Source organism: Rhincodon typus, chromosome 27 (genome assembly GCF_021869965.1).
Source record: "Rhincodon typus isolate 14 chromosome 27, sRhiTyp1.1, whole genome shotgun sequence".
NCBI lineage: Eukaryota > Metazoa > Chordata > Chondrichthyes > Orectolobiformes > Rhincodontidae > Rhincodon > Rhincodon typus.
In genome coordinates, this window is record NC_063358.1 from 29905434 (window position 1) to 29926673 (window position 21240).

Genomic DNA, 21240 nt, shown 5'->3' on the forward strand with positions numbered 1-21240 from the left:
GGGGGTTGAGGTGGGAAAAAGGATGGACAGGTTAGGGAGGCGGGGACCAGCTGGGCTGGTTCTGGGATGCGGTCGAGGGCAGGGCCCAATGGTATCAATGTGGACTTCACAAGCTTCAAAATCTTCCTGTCCCCGACCGCATCCCAACACCAGCCCAGCTGGTCCCCGCCTCCCTAACCTGTCCATTCTTTCTCCCACCTCAACCCCCCCCCCCACTCCCCACCTACACTCACCTTGACTGGCTGCATCCCCGCCTCCTTGACCTGTTCGTCTCCTCTCCACCTATCTGCTCCTTTATCCATCTTCCATCCGCCTCCCCCTCTCTCTCTATTTATTTCAGAATCCCCTTCACCTCCCCCATTTCTGAAGAAGGGTGCAGACCCGAAACGTCAGCCTTCCTGCTCCTCTGATGCTATTTGGCCTGCTGTTTTCATCCAGCTCTAACCTTGTTATCTCAGATTCTCCAGCATCGGCAGTTCCTACTATCTCAAAATACAAGGCATACTTTTTTACGACGTTACTCTTTCATGCAAGGCCAGCATTTGTTGTCTATCCCTAATTGCCTTTGAGCTGATTGGTTCTTTGGGGGACATCAAAGGGGCATTTAGATTCAACCAAATTGCTATGGGTCTGGAGTTACATGTCAGCGAGACCAAGTAAGGATAGGAATCGAGTTTTTACGACAATTGACAATGGTCACATAGTCACCAGAAGTCTAGCTATTTAAAATTTAGATTTTTATTGAATTCAAATTTCACCATCTGCCATGGTGAAATTCAAACTCATGTCCCCAGAGGACTAGCCTGGGGCTCTAGGTTACTGGGCAGCAGATTCACCAGATAGGACCAACATCCAGCTGTATTAGGTTCTTTTCTACAGCCTTACTCTCATTTGGTACTGTCGCAGAGGTATAGATGTAATAAGTTTGTTAGTACTGAAATCAGTTCATTTGCACTGGGCTGTACATCAACCATAATAAATATTTCCAAGAGAGGATGCTGGTGTAATGTACATAACACTGCAACTGTGGGAAATTTAAATGCAGTTAATAAAATCTAGAAATAAAAAGCCAGTCTCAGTAACAGTGACCGTGAAACATATGTGTTTCCTTGGTTCTGGCTTCTTATGCATTTCAAATTTCTTTCTTTGTTTGTTTGGCATCATTGCCTCAACTCTCTGCCCTGAAATTTCCTCCTCCACAATTCCATGTTTTATTAACTCTGTTTAGAGAAGGGGCATGTACAAAGGTGTCTACAGCAAAGTCTACGTTAAAAGCATGAAGTCATAGAATGCATCAGCGGGGTGTACAAAATAAAACACACAAATGGTGATTTCTGGGTCATAGTCACTTTCAGAGCAGTAACAATAACTAATGCCAGCAGGTCATTGTTAACTTCCACCCCACTGAAATATCTGCACTCTTATATTTACACAATTGTTCAACAACCAAGCTGGCAATGTGGATAGAACAGCTTGACTTTTGCAAATGGCATCTAGTTTCCTTTACAGATCACCACAGTTACCTCTCTCCTTCTTGGCATAACACTTTCATTTTAAATTTTTTTCATTCTGTCTGTTTAGGTATGAGACCTCACCTGATCCTACCTCCAGTAACCTATTTCACCTTTTTCACTTTTTCTCTCAAGATAATTGAAAATCTTCACTTCTCTTGCCATATTAAATACAACATTTTTCTTTTGTCATTTGATGCCCTTTTTACACTCCAGGTACCAGCTCGATAACTAGAAATGAAGCACATTATACATTATACACCATAGCCTTGATACGTAATTCTAGAAGTCAAAGCATCCATACATCAGGTTTTATCTCATCGATTCTTAATACAACTCATTAATCATTTCGTCCTGGTCTGCTTCCATTTGTACACAGAGATATCTTTCCTCTCCTTTACATCCTTACCCCTTGTCCAACTGCTTGAGGCTCAATCAGATCTTCTTGATACCTTATATATCATATAATGTCAGATATTCCTTAACATCACTTGGTCCAGCCCAATATAATTCTTTATCATTTTTGTGGTTCTTTGATTCATTGTTCATTTCCAATTTCTATCATTGTTCCTTTGGCTTCATTGCCTCAGCTCCAGTGCCCTGGAATTTCCTCCTCCCACTAACCCACCTTTAAATCAACACCCAGAGCCATTACGTACCACTTCAATGAAAGTTTTGGTTACCTTTCTCACCGTCTCGTGTCACCTGGTGTCAAATTTTGTCCGAGAACACTGCTGTAAAATGCTTTGTGATTATTCACTATGGCTCTATATCAGTGCAATAATAGTTGTTTTAACATCTAAATATATCAGTCCGTCCATATAACATTAAATACATCCAAGCAAATACTTCAGTTTGTTTTGCCTGACAGGTTTTGAACCCTGTGTGATGAAACAAGAATGTTTACCTGAGCAGTGTGGTAATGATCCACTCCAGTGCCCATCCAGTTGGCAGATACGAGTGGCATTTCCAATCAAGCGACGATTTCTTTCACAGTAATACCGCACTGTGGAGCCAACTGTAAACTGGTCACCATACAGTTCTGCACCAGGTGGAATGCCAGGATGGCCACAGCTCACCACTAAGAGAAAAAGAAGTGAGACAGAAAGCAAGCATTTTATTTGCACATTGAAAACTTCATTAAATCTGACAGTAAAAAGCTAATCTGAAACACAAGATGGAACATGCTATATCTATAATAATGCATAGCTTGGAGTGTATTCTATTATGATTGTACTTAACAAATTCAAGGATAGCAAATTTATCCCCAATAGGCTTGGGGATTACAATCTCCTTAACTTCCAATTTAGGAAGAAATAATTGAGGGCATTTTACAACTTGCAATAAGCATTTAAAGGGAACAGTTCTTTAAAATTCTCTCATGACACAAGGGCATTGCTGGGACGGCCAGCATCTATTGCTCATCTCGACTTGCCCTTGAGAAGGAGGTGGTGTGCTGCCTTCTTGGTCAAGCTCCTTGATGCCACACCTGGTTAAATGTGGTTTTGATGTCAATATCCATCGGGAAAAGCTCATGTGCTTTTTGAAATAATAGATCATGACTTATAGACAAACTAGATTTATTTGAGATGGTTAAAAAAGAGGGGCCTGGGTTCAGTCTATAACCATGAGAGGTGAACCCTGATCACAGTTAGTTTCATAGGCTGCATGGTCTTTGTTATGTCCACATAATATCTCAAATATCTCAGAATTCAACTGACCTCCCTAAACTGCAAGAGAAAATCTTGCCCCACTGATTATTGTTAAGCATCTGTCGTGAATTGTTTAACCTTTGAATTAAGCTTTCAACATATAAGACCATAAGGAATAGAAACAGGAGAAGGCTGTTCGGCCCCTTGAGTTTGTTCCATCATTGATTAGGATCATGGCTGATACAACACTCTTCCTGCAACTTTCCTGCATTTTCCCCATAACCTTTTATTCCATAATGATCAAGAATCTCTTTTTCAGCCTTAAGTACACACAAGGACTCTGCTCCCATAACCCTCTGTGGCAAGGAGTTCCAAAGACTCTCAGCCATCTGAGAGAAGAAATTCCTCCTCTTCTCAATCTTAAATTGGTGCCCCTTTATTCTGAGACTATGCCCTCTCGTCCTAGATTCTCCCATGAGGGGAAACATGGTCTCAGCATTTACCCTGCCAAGTCCCTTAAGAATCCTATATTTTTGAATCAGATCATCAATCATTCTTCTAAACTTCATTTCGTACAGTCCCAATCTGCTTAGCCTTTACTCATAAGTCAACCTCTCCATTACAGCTTCCTCGTGAACCTTCTCTGAACTGCTGTCAATGAAATAATATCCTTCCTGAAGTAAATGGACCAAAACATCTCAAAGTACTCCAGATGTGGTCACACCAGTACCTTGTCAAGTGGCAGTAAGGCTTGCCTACTCTTATACTCCAACCCCCTTGAAATAAGGACCAATAATCCATTTGTCTTTCTGATGACCTGCTGCTCCTGTGTAGTAGCTTTCTGTGTTTCTGTACGTTGCAGAGTTCAGCAGTTTTTCCCCATTTAATTCATATTCGGTCCTTTTCCCCCCCAAAATAAACAACTCCACATTTTCCCACATTATTCTCCATTTGCCAACTTTTTGCTCACTTCCAAACAACATCTCTTTGTAAACTGTATCTCTCTCACAACTTGCCTTTCCAGCTATTTTCGTGTCATCTGCAAATTTGGCTACAGTACATTCACTTCTTTCTTCCAAGTCATTAATGTGCATTGTAAACAGTTGAAGTCCCAGCACTGATCCGTGTGGGACCCCACTGGTCATGGTTCGCCACCCTGAAGAAAAACTCCTCGTTCCCTGTCGCTGTTTCCTGCCTATCCGCCAATTCTATATCCACATCCATGTACTACTTCCAACACCGTAGGCTCTTATGACTTAACCTTTTGTGAGGTACCTTGTTGAATGCCTTCCAGATGTCCAAGTACAACACATTTAATGGGTTCTCTCTAACCTGTCTGGTTCAGACTTCATCGAAAAGCTCTCATAAATTAGTTCAGACACAAGTTATTTTTCATGAAGCCATGCTGACTCTACTTGATTAGATTATGATTTTCCAAATATGATGCTATTACTTCCTTAGTAATTGATTCCAATACTTTTCCATCAATAGATGTCGGACCAATTAGCCTATAGTTACCCAAGAGGTTACTAGTATATCATTGTTTATGACACATTGTGTGGATGTTCATCACACATCAGTCTTGTTCCAGTTACTGGACTCATTTTTGATCAAAAGTTGCAGTAGATTGGGTTTGTGCCATGACCGGCTTTAAGCAAAGACAGTTTGTGCTATGAAGAGGTAATTTCCAAGGTCAAGCTATGGAGTTTAATTCCAAGTTTTGTTGTGCCACATGACAAAATTTCAGTGAACTCTCTGATTAAACATATGCTAGACAAAATAAAATTATCCAATGCATGCTGTAAATAATGGAATAGAGAGGTTACTCCATGACTGTGAGATAATATTCCAATCGCATGGATCAGTGGTTAGCACTGCTGCTTCACAGCATCAGGGACCCAGGTTCGATTCCATCTTTGCGCAACAGTCTGTGTGGAATTTGCACATTCTTCTTGTGTCTGTGTGGGTTTCCTCTGGGTGGTCTGGTTTCCTTCCACAGTCCAAAGATGTGCTGATTAGGTGGATTGGCCATGCTAAATTACCCATAGTATCCAGGGGTGTGCAGGCTAGGTGGATTACCCATGGGAAATGCAGGGTTACATGGATAGTATAGGAGTGTGGGTCTGAGTGGGATGTTCTTCGGAGGGTCAGTGTAAACTCAATGGGCTGAATGGCCTGCTTCTACACTGTGGGATTCTATGATTCTATGAAGTCATCGCAAACAAATCACAGGGGATTAAATAATCCCACACATATGTTCCTGAGACTGTTCCCACAACAGTTTGCACTCAAGAACTTCAGATATACTTTTGTGGCATTTGAACTATAATCAGAGCATGCCCAGCACATCAAAAACAATGAATGACTGTTAGATTGGCCGTCAGTGTTCTGAAATATTCTAAGATAAAACACAGAACTGCAGATGCCGGAGATCTAAAACAAACTCAGAAATTGCTGGTGAAACTCAGCAGTCTGGCAACATCTGTGGGAAGAAAGCAGAGTTAATGTTTTGAGTCCATTGACTCTTCATCAGGTTCTGACGAAGTTTTGCAGCGATTTCTATCACTGCTCCTGAAACAGCCTACTTGTCACCATAGCAACCGTGGTACAACTTCATTCCACTCCACTCATCATTATACTGGACAGGCTTTAAGCTCTATTTCTCAAAAAGGATATATAAAGGGATGGAAAGTGGGGACATAAACTGATTACCATACAGGAATTTCTTCAACATTTTTTTTTGAAAGGAAATAGCAGGAAAGATTTTTTTGGCTTAACTGCAGCTTTTCTTTACAGAATATTATGAGCTCCTTCAGTCATGAAATAACATAGTGTTCAATACATTTGTTCTCCTTGGTGACCAGCATAATGAGATGATAGGACCTCTGAATTTTCTGATTTGAAAAAGTGCTAATGACTTTTTCTCCCCTTTTCCTCGATCGACCATGATTTGTACTGGACCAAAGTTCTATGGATCACTGTATTATGTATCTTTTGACTGGGATGGTTTGTGGTTGCAAACAAAAAAAATGTGAAAAGTGCAAAGTATTGATAATTACTTGATAGTTTAAATATTATGAGATAACTTTCCAATTTATGTTAGAAAGGATTTTGTAACTGGCATTGATAAATTTATTTATTCAATCATTCACAGGTTGTGGATATCGCTGGCTAGTCCAATATTTATTGCCAATCCCTAATTACCCAGAGGGCAGTTAAATATCAATCACATTACTGTGGATCTGGGGTCACATGTAGGCCAGACCAGTATGGATGGTAAGCTTAAATAACATTAGTGAACCAGATGGGGTTTTCCGACAATTGGCAATAGTCTCACATCTCCGTCAGCCTCTTAATTCTAGATTTTTACTGAATTCAAATTCCACTGTCTGCCATGGTAGGGTTTGAACCTGGGTCCTCAGAACATTACCTGGGTCTCTGGATTAACAGATCAGCGATAATAACACCGGGCCATCGCCTCAACTTGACTAACAATTTGACAATAAACAGACTCTTCATTTCTTAAATATTAAGGCATCAAAATCGCTTACAAAAACACTTTGGAAGAGATCGATCCCAGGAACCATCTCCTTGACAGGTCAACACGTCTGATCCCAACAGGTGGTATCTGGGATTGCACTCATACGACACGGTACTACCGTAATTGAACCTTTGTGCGACGTTTAATTGCACTCGACGAATGCCATTTTCAATATGTGCAGGATCTGAACAATTGACAACTGTAGGAAAGTAAGACAATATGAAGTTCCTTTCTACCCTGTTTTAATATCACTGAAGAAGTGTTAAAACTGCACAATGCTTCATACTTCTTACCTTGACATGTCGGAAGTGAATTGCTCCACTGTCCATTAGATTGACATTGGGAGCTAATGGCCCCATACAGTGTATATCCTGGATTACAGGTGAACCGAACAATGTCATTCAGGTTAAACTGAGTTCCATGTGTTATGCCATTAGCTGGATTACCAGGATGTCCACATGTAATTGCTGCAAGAAGAAAACAAAACAACAACTATTTGGTAATAAATAATCAATCAGCAATATCTTCCAGTGAAGCTCTCAAACTCTAACCAGCCCGTCCTCCATGGATAATTCAAAACATTTTATAATTCTCCATTTGAAACTAAAATCAGATAAGCATAGAGATACAAGACGTGGGATCAGATATACACTACAGAAAAGCTAACTAGAGAATGTCGAATATCTAAGAGTGTATACAGGTGAATGAAAGATCCATTTTCAATCAAAATAATAATCACCATCCATGTCCATTGAAGATACTGCCTTGGATACCAGGAATAACCCACTTGTTGTTGTTGTGAGGTGATTTAAGGGCCTATGTTCCTTTTGTAGGGTTACAGTTAGCAACAATACTTCTGGGGAATTTGGGAAGACTGTCATTTTTTCTTTTGTCTACGCAGAATTAATTCTGAAACCCTTAGGCTTGAAATTGAGTGCACAGAGATATACTCAAAGCACTTAGTTCCCTATATAAGCAAACTCAGTACATGATTCATATACACTGAACAGGACTTAACATTAAAACAATAGATTGGTTCACATCAACTGGAAGTGAAATGTCACCACTTCTTCAGTATAAACTGTGCAGTGCCAACCATTAGTCAATTCTTTGCTCATTCCCAGTGTGCTGAATTTGACTGGTAACAGTAAATTGGTTCTATTCTTTCACATTCCAGAACGATTCATAACTCAAAAGCTCTACCAGTGTGAGTTATGACTGTCTTTAGCAAGAATGAAAGAACTCAAAAACTCACCAGCACCAGTGAGCCACTTTCTTTTTATTGCAAAGGATTGAGCTATTGTTTAAAATGAGCACGGCAGTTAACCAGATTTTAGAAATGTGCATGTGGACTTGTCAACTGCTGAAAGATTATTCAATTCATGTGTGCTCCTTTCTGCTTTTCAATGTTATAAATTAGCACGCCATTGGACATCAAAATAAAATCTATCCTAAGCAATCAAGGCAGTTAAAACCCATCGAGCCCCTAACATACCACTTGCATTAATTTTTACAAGAAATAGCAGTGTTTACTGTCTAAAAAATGCACTGCATCAACTCATGAAGGCTCCTTCGACAGGAACTTCCAAATCTATGATATCTATTATTTAGAAGTACAAGAGCACAGATGCATGGGTACACCACCAACTGCAAGTTCCCCTCCAAGGCACACACTTTCTTGACTTAGAGCTATATCGCTAATCCTTCATTACCACGAGGTCAAAACTCTGGAACTGCCTTAAAGCAGCACTATGGCTCAAGAAGGCAGCTCATCACAACCTTTTCAAAAGTAATTAGGGATGGGCAGTAAATCCTGGTTTAGTCAATGATGGTGACATTCCTAATAGAATACAAGAAAAATAGAACATGTGGAACCTGTATTAAAACATTGTGCACTGGTAGTGGATGACAAGCCAGGCCCTTGAATGGACATCTCTATTCCACAATTTCAGATGCAAACATCTCACAACATACCAAAGACCCTTTCGCCACTGCCTCACACTGATGTAGGAATACATCACGCTGAAATCCCCGTTTCCCCCCGACTCTGGATCTCTGAACCCTCAAATACACGTACAGAAAATTGCAGTTGGGTTGTTATTTTAACTTTTGAGTTTTGATTGAAATTTGGCAGAAGAAAAATATCACAGGTGGAGAGCTTCCAGTTTCCAGGTAAGCAATAGGTATGCACTGACAGCCCTTGGACTTCCTGAGGGACTGAAACTGTGGGAATTGCCCAGGAAATTTAAATTCCCAATGGGCAATTCTCTAGGTCTGTTGAATCCTGTGCAAATATCTGAAAGCCGAGTTGGAGTCAGCGATTTGGAAGAAATCTGAATAAAAAAGAAAAGAACGGTGGATGCTGTAAATCAGGAACAAAAACAGAAGTTGCTGCAAAAGCTCAGCAGGTCTGGCAGCATCTACAGAGAAAATATCAGAGTTAACATTTCGGGTCCGGTGACCCTTCCTAGAACTGATGGTAACTGGGAAAACGTCGGCTTGTATGCAGAAATTAGGGAGGGGGACGGGGTAGGGAGTAGACAATTGGATAGAGCCTGAAGAGACAGAAGAGCAGTTGGACAGATAAAGGAGTTGATAATGATCTGGTCGGGCAAGGTGAATAATTGTTAATGGGGACTGTTAGTGACTAACAACAGTGGGTGTGTAATGGCAGGCTATGTGGTAACAAGGTCTGGAGTGTGGGGTAGGGGAGTAGGGCATGGGAGAGTTTAGGCCCTAAAATTATTGAACTCGATGTTGAGTCCGAAGGGCTGCAGGATCCCCAAGCGGAAAATGAGGTGTTGTTCTTCCAGCTTGCGCTGGGCTTCACTGGAAGACTGCAGCAAGCCAGAGACAGAGATGTTGGCCAGGGAACAGGGTGGTGTGTTAAGGTGGGAGGCAACAGGTAGCTCAGGGTCTTTTTTGCGAGCAGAACATAGATGTTCTGCGAAACGAGTACCCAGTCTACGCTTCGTTTCTCCAATGTAGAGGAGTCCACAATATGAGCAGCGAATGCAGTAGACTAGATTCTGGGAAGTGCAGCTTCACCTGGAAGGAATGTTTGGGCCCTTGGATAGTGGGGAGGGAGGAGGTAAATGGGCAGGTGTTGCACCTTCGCTGGTTGTAGGGAAAGGTGCCATGGGGTTGTAGGGGCCAACATGTCTGTCTCTGGCTTGCTGCAGTGTTCTAGCGAAACTCAACGCAAGCTGGAAGAACAACACCTCATTTTCTGCTTGGGGACCCTGCAGCCCTCTGACTCAACATCAAGTTTGATAATTTTAGAGCCTGAACTGTCCTATGTCCCAGCCCCCTACTCCACACACCAGGCCTTTTTATCATGTAGCCTGCCATTACACACTAACTATTGTGAGTCACCAGCAGTCCCCATTAACAATTATTCGCCCTCCTAGTCAGATCGTTATCAACTCCTTTGTCTATCCAACTGCTCTTCTCTCTCTTCAGGCTCTATCTTATCGTTTACTCCCTGCTCCATTCACCTCCCTAATTTCTGCAAATAAGGCAATGTTTTCCCAGCTACCATCAGTTCTGAGGAAGGGTCACTGGACCCGAAACGTTCACTCCGATTTTTTCTTCTCAGATGCTGCCAGACCTGCTGAGCTTTTCCAGCAACTTATGTGTTTGTTGTTGTGGGAGAAATCTGACTTGCTTACCTGGATCATTTCCTTGGAAATGTTAGACAGTTTTATACCATGTCTAATTCCTGTGTACTGGTACAACTCATCCCTTACGCCCTTCCCCCTGACCGTCCAAATCCCAATTCCTCTCTGACCCTCTGACACCCCCTGATATTTTGATCCCTCCTAGACCGATCTCACAACTCAGCCTCTCAGCTTTAACAAAGAGATGTGGCTTAGCTTCCCCTGGTGATCTTGCACTACGAAGAAGGAATGATCGAGTCACAGAATCATACAGCACAGAAGTGGCTCTTTGGCCCATCAGGTCTGTGCTAACAAAAGAAAACTACTCTAAATTAGTCCCACTTTTTAGCACTTAGTCTATTCCAGGTACACTCTGAAAAGATCAGTTTCAGAAAATAAGCCAGAAATGTGCAGCCTGGTATGGTACATTGCATAAACGAGAATAATGTGAGCAGCAGGGCAACTGTGAGTGCCCTGCTGGAAGGTTTGACCCAGTCTGTCTGGCACCTCCATTAGTGGTCCTAATCCTACTTCCTAGGTAATACACCTTTCGGGGAATTAACTCCTAGCGAATTGAATGTAACCCGTAATAGTGGAATAACATCAAATGCAAGACACAGCATTGTTCCAGGATCCTTACCTCATAACCCCCAACACCTTTCTTCTGCAAGCCTTTATATAAATCTCTCGACATGTATTATTTTGAATGACTTAACAGCAATAGTCATGCTCTGTACAACTTATGTGAAAGAAAAGTCTCGCTTACCCAAGTGAGCTAAGTCACTGAATTCAGGAAAATAAGAAACTTTTGAAGATATATTGACAATTTGAAAAGGAAGAAAGACAGAACAGTTTCACCAGAGGTACTTGGCTTCCCTTCATTGATTATTAAATCACACTCTGAAGCAATACTTACGCACACATACAGGTGATCTGCCTGACCACTGGTGGTCCTGCTGGCAAATTCGGACTGAAGTTCCAATCAAGCGAAAACCTGGACTGCACTGGTACACCACTGTCCCACGATAATTGAAATTTTCTCCAATTATTTGACCATTGACAATGGGCTTAGGCATCCCACAGTGACCAGCTGAAGCAAAGAAAATGCTGCAATCAGCACCATTTATGACTTGATCGATTCCAACTCCAGGACAGAATACAAAAATGACAAAAACAATAGTAGCGTTTAAGCTATTTATGTGGAGAGACTTCGTGTTGAGCCTGTTGACAAGTTTTAATACTTTCAAGTATAATGTCATAACTTAGGGAAGGTTAATTTGGGAACTTGTCTATAAAATTAGAATAGCTGGTTTAGAGGAAAGCTGGTTTTAAAAGGATTAATCCCAAATACTGTATCTGAACGATTACATTACGTGAATCCAATGACAAATCAAAAGGGAAAAGTGACAGATGCAAAAAGTCTCAACTTGATCTTCCTGGAATTCATTAGCAGGTACGTCTTTGTTTAATGTTCGCACTTAATTGTGAAATTTCAGAAGCAATGGTCAAGCTGTGATTCACTGGTACAGCTAAGATTCACTGCTATTTGTTGAAAATTCTCTAGAACTAAAATTGATACAAATAATGACAAGTAAAACAAAATAAACAAAACTTCACAGCTCACAAGACAAACAGTATTTTTTACACACTGGTATGTAAATACAACCAAATACTGACCAAGGCATTTCACTTCCATTCCGCTCCACAGCCCATTGGCCTGACATTCCCGCACCCGGGATCCCACCATTGTGTATCCGGTATTGCAGGAAAAGATGGCAGTCGCTCCATATACTGTTAATGTTCCAATTTTATTGCCATTTGGAGGAAATGGCAGTTCACCACATGAGATTACTGAAGAATTACAAAAAAAAATTAATTTTAACAGTTCAGCCTTTTTGAAATACTTGCTTTCCTGCAACATTTTGGTCGGTTAGAATCCAGACACAGACATGTTTAAAACTTTGCACATCAAACACTGCTCAGAATTTCTCTTTGTCCAATATGACAGCTTTCCCAAAATGTACACTGCGTTAGAACTAGAACTTCTCAGAACAGAGAGGCAGAAACAAGGTTTACGGGTCAGCAAACAAGTTGGATACCTCAAAACATGCTCTTTGCCTCCTGACTGAGAGAATATTTTCTTCGCTTCATCTAATTATCATCATCCTATCTGTTAGGAAATTATTTTCAGTGTAATTTAAAGGTGAGTAACACAAAACCTGGCTTTCACTCAGACAATCTGTAGAAGTGGACCTATTGGTAATGTTAATTAATTATTGAGTGTTCTGAAGTGCTGTGGACATGTCTTGTTCAGTGTGAGAATACTGAAACAAACAAAATTCTTAATAGCCCAGAGGCAGACAAGTTATGGGAAAGTCTAGGACCAGAGCTGATAATCTCAGGTAAAGGAGTCACCCAGTTAGGATAGAGATGAGGAGGAATTTCTTCTCTCAGAGGATAGTGCATCTTTATTGGAATAGTGGAATTCTTTATTGCAGAGGGCTGTAGATGTTGGATTCATGAAGTATATTCAAGATTGCGATAGACAGATTTTCAACCAGTGAGGAAATCAAAGGTTATGGAGATAAGGCAGGAAAGTAGAGTTCAAGTTATTAGGTCACCCATGATCTCATTGAATGGCAGAGCAGACTCAATAGACTGAATGGCCTCTTTTTGCTTCTTTGTTTTATGGTCTTATAAAATTTGCACAGACGATTAACTTTATTTCAAAGTTCTACTGTAAGATATGCCACTCTGGAGATCTTTCAATGCCTAAAAAGCTACTGTTTTACCTGTCATCTAGGTTGCTACTCTGGTATTCCGTGCATTTTCAATTAATACAGATTCTGTGGTGTCACTGCAGCAGTTCTTATGTTTCCAACATAAACAAGAAGACAAGGAAATAATAGTAACTGTATCAATAGTGAACACCGTGGCTGAAAATTAAGAGGAACGGTTTGGACAGCTCCCCTTTTGGAAGAGAAATCAACTAGAAGCTGACTCGCCTATTGAACATAGAACATAGAAGAACATAGAACAGTTCAGCACAGTACAGGCCCTTCGGCCCATGATGTTGTGCCGACCTGTTATCCGACTAAGATTAAATTACCCTGCATACCCTACATTTTACTATCCTCCATGTGCCTTTTCAAGAGTCGCCTAAAAGTCTCTAAAGTATCGGACTCCACTACCACTGCCGGCAGCGCATTCCACATACAGTCATAACAAGTTGCTGGGAAGCTACTATCTTTAGAAGGGAGACTCTGATGTTGAAAAGGAAACCTTTGAAGATGGCTCTTCCCCTTTCTCCCACTGTTTCACAAACTTGATCCAAAGTGATCAAACTATGGCTAATAAGAAGTGTTTAAACACAGCGTAAAGAAGAGGCTTGGAAAGCTACCACAATTAATAGTAAACTTTAGTATTGGAAAGATTTGAGAGTTCAGCAGAGGATATCTAAGAGGAAGAAAATAAAATGAGTAAACTTAGAAGAGATCAAAATATAGATTAAAGAAGTTTCTACAGTTATGGAAAAGAAAAGGATCAGTAAAAGCAAACATGGGCCTCTTAAAGGTGGAGAGAAGATAAATTGTAACAATGAATAAGAAATTAGCATAGACAAACAAAATGTTTTCTGTTTGTCTTCACGATAGAAAACACAAAAAAGTCCAGGAGTAGTTTGGAAATGATGGACTAGTAAGAATGTGGAACTAAAATAAATCAGTTTGAGTAAAGAAATAGTATCTGAGAAATTATTGTGACTATAGGCTGCTGATTCCACTGGGAATGATGGCCTGAATCTAGGCCTTCACAACATGTGACTAAAGTGACAGTGGAAGCATTAGTTTTAATCCTCCAGACTCCAAATTATCCCTATGGATTGGAAGGAAACAAACAGAGCCCTATATGCTGTTTCATACAAAGTTAACTGGGGAAGTAAGCTGTGAGGAGGACACAAGGAGACTGCAAAAGGATGTAAACAGGTTACATGTATAGTGAATAGACAGCAGATGGAACATGGAATACAATATAAATTGGAAGTTATTTATTTGGTACAAAAATTGAAAAGCAACACAGTTTAACTGGTGAGAAATCTTGATAGTCAGTAAGTCCTGGGTGACTTTGTACACATGCGGGGGTTCTGATATAACGTGTGTTTCTCTTCTGATGTAACGTGTGTAATTGGCTTTAATGCGATTGAAGAATTTAGACAATTATTTGTAGAACGCAAACTTTCCTTACCTGTATTGGCTATAACATGGTTCCAGCCCGATTAGTTTAAATGGCGCGGCTATTGCACAATTTTCTTATAATGTGAGATCACATGAGAACGGAACTATTGTGTTATATCAGAATGGACTGTAGGTTCACAAATCAATTAGAAAAGCAAATGATAGGGTAGCCTTTACGACAAAGGTGTTAGAGTGTTAGTAAAGAAGCAGACAGGAGTATGGAGAGAATCTATGGTCTAAATAACTGAATAAAACACTTCAACAAAAGAAGCAATTGCTTTCAGGGGTGCAGAAACAACAATGTCAGAGGAGCACAGAAATTCCTGGGTTTGTAGGACATGTTGAGGTTAGGTTGAAGGTGTTTATAAAGATAAGAGTTTTTACACTGAGGCATTGCCAGTTGATCTGCTCTGCCAGATTACTACTCAGATGGAGAATGGAGAGGTGATTTAATGTGATTACTTGCTTAAGAGATGCTTAATTGGTCATGACCTTAACGGCATTTTGCAAACTTAAGGGCAAAAAGACATCCAATTCAGGTAAACGTCCACTATCCTGGACAGCTCTGACACATACAGGGTGAACTGCTTCAATAATAACAAACCCGGCTAGCAGATTTGTGCACACTTTCTCCTCATGCTGTTTAACACATCCTTTATCTTGATAATTGTGAATGAATTAACAAATGCATGAAAATAGCAGAGAAATTTCATAACAAGATACAATCTTGCACTAACATGCATTTGTTAGAATCATCTACCTCCCATAATTTCAGCCTGACAATAACCTTTCATTCTGATATGGAATAGAGAAGTGGATAGCAAATAAATCCGTAAGAGCGAATTGCACAACGATGAAGAATTAGAATTAATTGTAATATCTTCCTTTCATCTCTCTGTTTTTATCTTTGTGGATTTATTTCCAACGAGAAGGTGTTGTTTGAAGAGGATATACAGCTGACATGAAGATGGAACTAAATGAGAAGGTTCACTGTATCTGACCTTGCAAAAGTCAAAATCAGTAGAGGTCTGGTCAATAAGCCAAGGTGCTCCATCTGTAAATAATTTCCTTTGAATCAGTTTGACATTTCAAAGTAAACAAATTATATGTATCTGGTATTAAAGTAAAATGTAGCATTTGCCAGCTTTGCTACTTTGATTTACTGAGCTTTTCAATCAGGATTGAATGAAAAGCTGTATTTCCCAAAATCTCAAATAACCTTTGTCTCTATCCTCACTGACATAACCCAGGGTTCATTCCCTCCACTGACCCAGCAACCTCCAATTTTCATCGCTTTTCTGGGATTGTCTCTGGTTTCTGAATCTGGTTGGTTTCCAGGTAGCAAAAAACAAACAAACTTGCAAATGAAATTCTACCATTAAATTTGACAGGACCTCTGTTTTCTTAGTAGTTCCTGAATTCTAGCCTACGGGCACCTACCCCTATTTTCCTGCCTTCCCTGCAAAATATCAAGGCCAATGTCCTTACCCTATTCAGCATATGTAAACAGCCTATCAGTCGCAGGTAGACAGGGTAGTGAAGAAGTCATTTGGTACACTTGCTTTTATTGGTCAATGCATTGAATGTAGGAGTTGGGTGGTCATATTGCGGCTGTACAGGACATTGGTTCGGCCACAACTAGAATACTGCGCTCAGTTCTGGTCTCCCTGCTATAGGAAAGATCTTGTGAAACTTGAAAGGGTTCAGAAAGGATTTACAAGGGTGTTGCTAGGGTTCGAGAGTTTGAGTTATAGGGATAGGTTGAATAGGCTGGGGCTATTTCTCTGGAGTGTCAGAGGCTGAGGCGTGACCTTATAGAAGTTTATAAAATCATGAGGGACATGGATAGGGTGAATAGTCAAAGTCTTTTCCCCAGGATAGGGGAGTTCAAAACCAGACGACATAAGTTTAAGGTAAGAGGAGAAGGATACATACAGAAAGGAAGGCAAGTGAACAATGAAACTTAGCTGGCTTTTTCCTCCTCAATCCATGGAAGCTAAACCAACTGTAGTGCTCCATAAAATTGAGCTAAAATAACCTAGCAGATAGTGTGCATCAAGCTGGAAACCCTCTATGCTGAACTACCTAACACAACAACAGACGATATATCAATGCACTTAGCTCAAAATAATAATTCCTGACAGAACAAAGAACCGTACAGCACAGGAACAGACCTTTTGGCTAACCATTCTTATGCCAACTTTGAAGCCATTTTAAACACAACCCATCTGCCTGAACATGGTCCTTATCCTTCTATTCCCCGCCTGTTCATATGTCTGTCTAAATGTCTCTTAAACATTGCTATTGTATCTGCTTATACCACCTTCTTTGAGAGCGGGTTCCAGGCACCCACCACCCTCTGTGTAAGTACTTGCCTCGCATATCTGCTTAAAATTTTTCCCCTCTCACTTTAAACTTTAAACCTATGCCCCTAATATTTGATATTTCTGCCCTGAGAAAAAGACTCTGACTATCCACCCTATCCATGTCTCATAATTTTATATACGTCTATCTGGTCACCCCTCAGCCTCTGACACTCTACCGAGAAAAGTCCAAGTTTGTCCAACCGCTCCTGAAAACTAATACACTCAAATCCAGACAATATCCTGGTAAACCTCTTTTGCACCCGCTCCAAAGCCTCCACATCCTTCTGATGGTGTGGTGACCAGAGCTGTACACAAGACTCCAAATGTGTCCTAATTAATGTGACCTGCCAACTTTTAAACTCGATGCCCTAACTGATGAAGGCAAGCATGCCAGATGCCTTCTTTACCACCTTATCCACTTCTGTTGCCACTTTCAGGGAGCTATTGACTTGTACCCCAAGATTCCTCTGTATATCAATGCTCCTGTGGGTCCTGCCATGTATATACACTTGCCTCTTGTATTGATCTCTCAAGATGCATTACCTTAAACTACTTCAGATTAAACTCCGTCTATCATTTCTCCATCCAACTTTCCAACTGATTTACATTCTGATGTATAGTTTGATAACCTTTTACACCATCCAGAACTCCGCCAATTTTCATGTTGTCTGTAAAATTACTAAGCAGACCACCTACATTTTCATCCAAATCATTTCTGTATATATTACAAACAACAAAGGTCCCAGCACGGAACCTTGCAGAACACCAATGGTCGCAGACCTCCAGTCAGAAAAAACATATTCCACAACTACCTTCTGTCTGTTATGACCAAGTCAATTCTGTTCCAACTGTCAACTCACCATGAATCCCATGTGACTGAATCTTCTGAAACAGCCTACTATAAGGGACCTTGTCAAATGCTATAGTTAAGTCCAGGTAGACAATATCCACTACCCTACCCTTATCAATCATCTTTGTTACTTCCTCAAAAAGATCAAACAAGTTTGTGAGACAAGGTTTCTCTGCATAAAGCCCATTCTGACTATCGCTAATATGTCCATTCTTCTCTAATTGTGAGTAAATACGGTCTCTAAGAATCTACCCCATAATTTCTCTATCACTGATATAAAGCTCACTGGCCTATAATTTCCTGGCTTATTCCTGCTGCCTTTTTTAAACAAAATAGCAACATTGGCTATTTTCCACCCTTCTTGGACCTTTCCTGTGGCTAAATTGAATACAAACATTTCTGTCAAAGCCCCAGCAATTTCTTCACTTGCTTCCGTAAGTATCCTGGGATAGATCCCATCAGGTCCTGGGGACATATCTACCTTATCTTGTTTTTCAAGACACCCAACACCTCCTCCTTCTTAATATTGACATGACCCAGGATGTCAACATACCTCTCCCTAATCTAATCATAATCCATGTCCCTCCCCTTGGTGAATACAGGTGCAAACTATTCAGTAAGGACCTCATCCACTTCCTCTTTTGTCCTTGAGTGGACCTACCCTTTCCCTCGCTACCATCTTGCTCCTAATATATATATAAAATGCCTTGGGATTCTCCTTAATCTGACTTGCCAGGGACATTTCGGGGCCCCTTCTAGCCTGCTAATTTCTTGTTTAAGTTATGTTCTGCTTTATACTCAAGAGTCTTGCTTGATTTCAGTATTAAGTACTGATATACCAAATCAGTTAATGAGTCAGTCATGAATATCAATAAACAGCTTCAATTGTGTTCTGCCTGTAAACAGACACATGAGCAGCTAAAAGGAAATGGCTCTCCTTCTGACAAGAATGTTTTATAATCAGCTCATGGCTGATATTTTAAAATATTAACCTGTGTGTTAGTACATGATGACATACTTACTATTACATGTGGGCTTCGGCTCTCCTGCACTCCAAGTACCATTGGCCTGACAATTGATGACCCTAAGTCCTTGCAGGTAATATCCTGGATCACAAATGATAATGACTTGAGCTCCATATTGATTTGGATTTCCACATAATAGCTTCCAGTCCCCATGATCTACACGGATACTATTAACATCAGGGCATGTCACAGCTATAAGGACAGGTAATAAACAATGATCAATAGCAGTTTATTACTTCATTACCTACTGAGTTGAAATTTTCTGATCACTTATCAATTTGATCAATCACAGATAAAAATTAACCTTCTCTTCCTTATTTTAAGATTTATTGACAAGACTCTGAAATGATTTGTAATAAATGAGGGTGATCTTGCAATCCATTTTACTTGTGTTTTCTTTTAATTTCACCTCTGTTGCCCGCACAAGAATACACCTCCCATGGAATCGCATGAACAATTCCCCTCTCTTTCAGCACGTGTGAACTATGTCGCCTTGATGCAGCTCCTAAGGATGATGAATAGCAGCGTACTGTGACAACCATTGAATGTGTTTTGGAGGGATTACAAAAATGTGGTGTGGAGCATGGGAACTGTCAATGAGAATCTTAGTTCTGTTATTGTCAACACATGCGGCAGCAGAAGAGCAGACAAGAGTTCCCTTGATGGCTGCTACCCCTGTCCTAGATGCTGCGCGTTGACACTTTTTTTTTCTGACAAAATTGTTGGTTGAGGAGTTTCCCTACTTAAAAATATTGACTATAATTCATTGACTATGAAACACTTAGCGGCTTTATGGGACATGAAAGGCACATACATAATTATAAGCATGTCCATTCTTTCTGTCATGATTTTGCCTAAAAAATATTAGACAAATTCTGAACAAGACATTCTTAAACCAGCCCACTTATTACATGATAGTTTGCTCACAAACTGCGAATCGATTAAAAAAATTCTTATAATTCCTTAAAACATTAATTCGGAACTCATGGCAGCTGTGCAGAAATGTTTTCCACTTATTCAACAATTATTTTCTCAGCTTTGTCAATGCTCTCAGTAGAAGCAGCTTTATGTTTACCAATTCAAATTGCGTTGATTCACAATAAATTCATCGTTGCAACCTAAGTAGGACACACTCTATTACTTCAAGATAGATGAGCGGCTTAAGTGAGTGGGGGTGGATCCTGCATTTTTTTAAAATGTGCGGCAAGGAATGTTGATATCTAAGAGGTGACTCCTGGAATAAATATGTATATTTAAAAATGCTGCCCTCACAATTAAATGAACAACAAAACTCAAGGGAGATTTGATAGATATATCCAAAATTATGAATGGAGAACGTAGCTAGCAATAAACTACTTCAACTTGTAGAAGTGTCAGTAACAAAAGGATACAGATTTAAGACATTGGCACAAGTCCAGGGGAAAAAAAAATGGTAGTAATTATTATTTTCTACATTGAAAGTTCTTGAGAATGGAATGCACTGCTGAAGAAGGTGGTGGAAATAGATTCAAGAGTAGCTTTCATTCTAAATATGTACTTATAAAGGAAAATAAAAATTGCAGGATTACAGACAAAGATCAGGCCAGTGAGAATAATTAGATTGCTCTTTCAAAAACCCAACAGATACAGAATGGGTTGAAATGTGCCCATCTGTGCTGCCGAATTCTGAGTATTTCTTTCAATTGAGGAAGTAAAATGGTAATGAAAGGTTACAAATTTCAGAGAACCACAAAAGAAAAATAATTGAGAGGTTAGGGGAAAAATCTTTGCACAGATTAGCTATAACATGAAATTTTCAGCTGAAGAACCTTTGTTGAAGCACAACCCATAAATTATTTTAACGAAGACTCAGATAGTTGGTTCAGAAAAAAAGCTCGTAAAGAGAATGGGGAATGAGCAGGAAAGCACAGAAACAGAGAAGTAGGTGATTATGAGAGATAGGAGGAACTGCAGATGCTGGAGAATCCGAGACAACAAGGTGCAGAGCTGAATGAACACAGCAGGCCAAGCAGCATCATAGGAGCAGAAAGGCTGACGTTTCGGGCCTAGACCCTTCATCAGAAATGGGGGAGGGGAAGGGGGTTCTGAAATAAATAGGGAGAGAGGGGGAGGCGGATAGAAGATGGATAGAGGAGAGGATAGGTGGAGAGGAAACAGACAGGTCAAAGAGGCGGGGATGGAGCCAGTAAAGGTGAGTGTAGGTAGGGAGTTAGGAAGGGGATAGGTCAGTCCAGGGAGGACGGACAGGTCAAGGGGGCGGGAAGAGGTTGGTCGGTAGGAGATGGAGGTGCGGCTTGAGGTGGGAGGAGGGGATAGGTGGGAGGAAGAACAGGTTAGGGAGGCGGGGACGAGCTGGACTGGTTTTGGGATGTGGTAGGGGGAGGGGAGATTTTGAAGCTTGTGA

The 21240-nt window shown here is 40.4% G+C and overlaps 1 protein-coding gene across 1 annotated transcript in view; it reads right to left on the reverse strand.

Moving 5' to 3' along the window:
• Window positions 1-21240, reverse strand: part of csmd2 (CUB and Sushi multiple domains 2) — a 613472-nt gene that overhangs the window by 99662 nt on the left and 492570 nt on the right. Inside the window, exons 44-49 of the mRNA XM_048612954.1 lie at window positions 18834-19028; window positions 12011-12214; window positions 11280-11492; window positions 6998-7171; window positions 6715-6903; window positions 2419-2592 (exon numbers count right to left, since the gene is read on the reverse strand). Coding sequence (XP_048468911.1) covers window positions 2419-2592; window positions 6715-6903; window positions 6998-7171; window positions 11280-11492; window positions 12011-12214; window positions 18834-19028 — 1149 coding nt within the window. The remainder of the gene's footprint in view (window positions 1-2418; window positions 2593-6714; window positions 6904-6997; window positions 7172-11279; window positions 11493-12010; window positions 12215-18833; window positions 19029-21240) is intronic.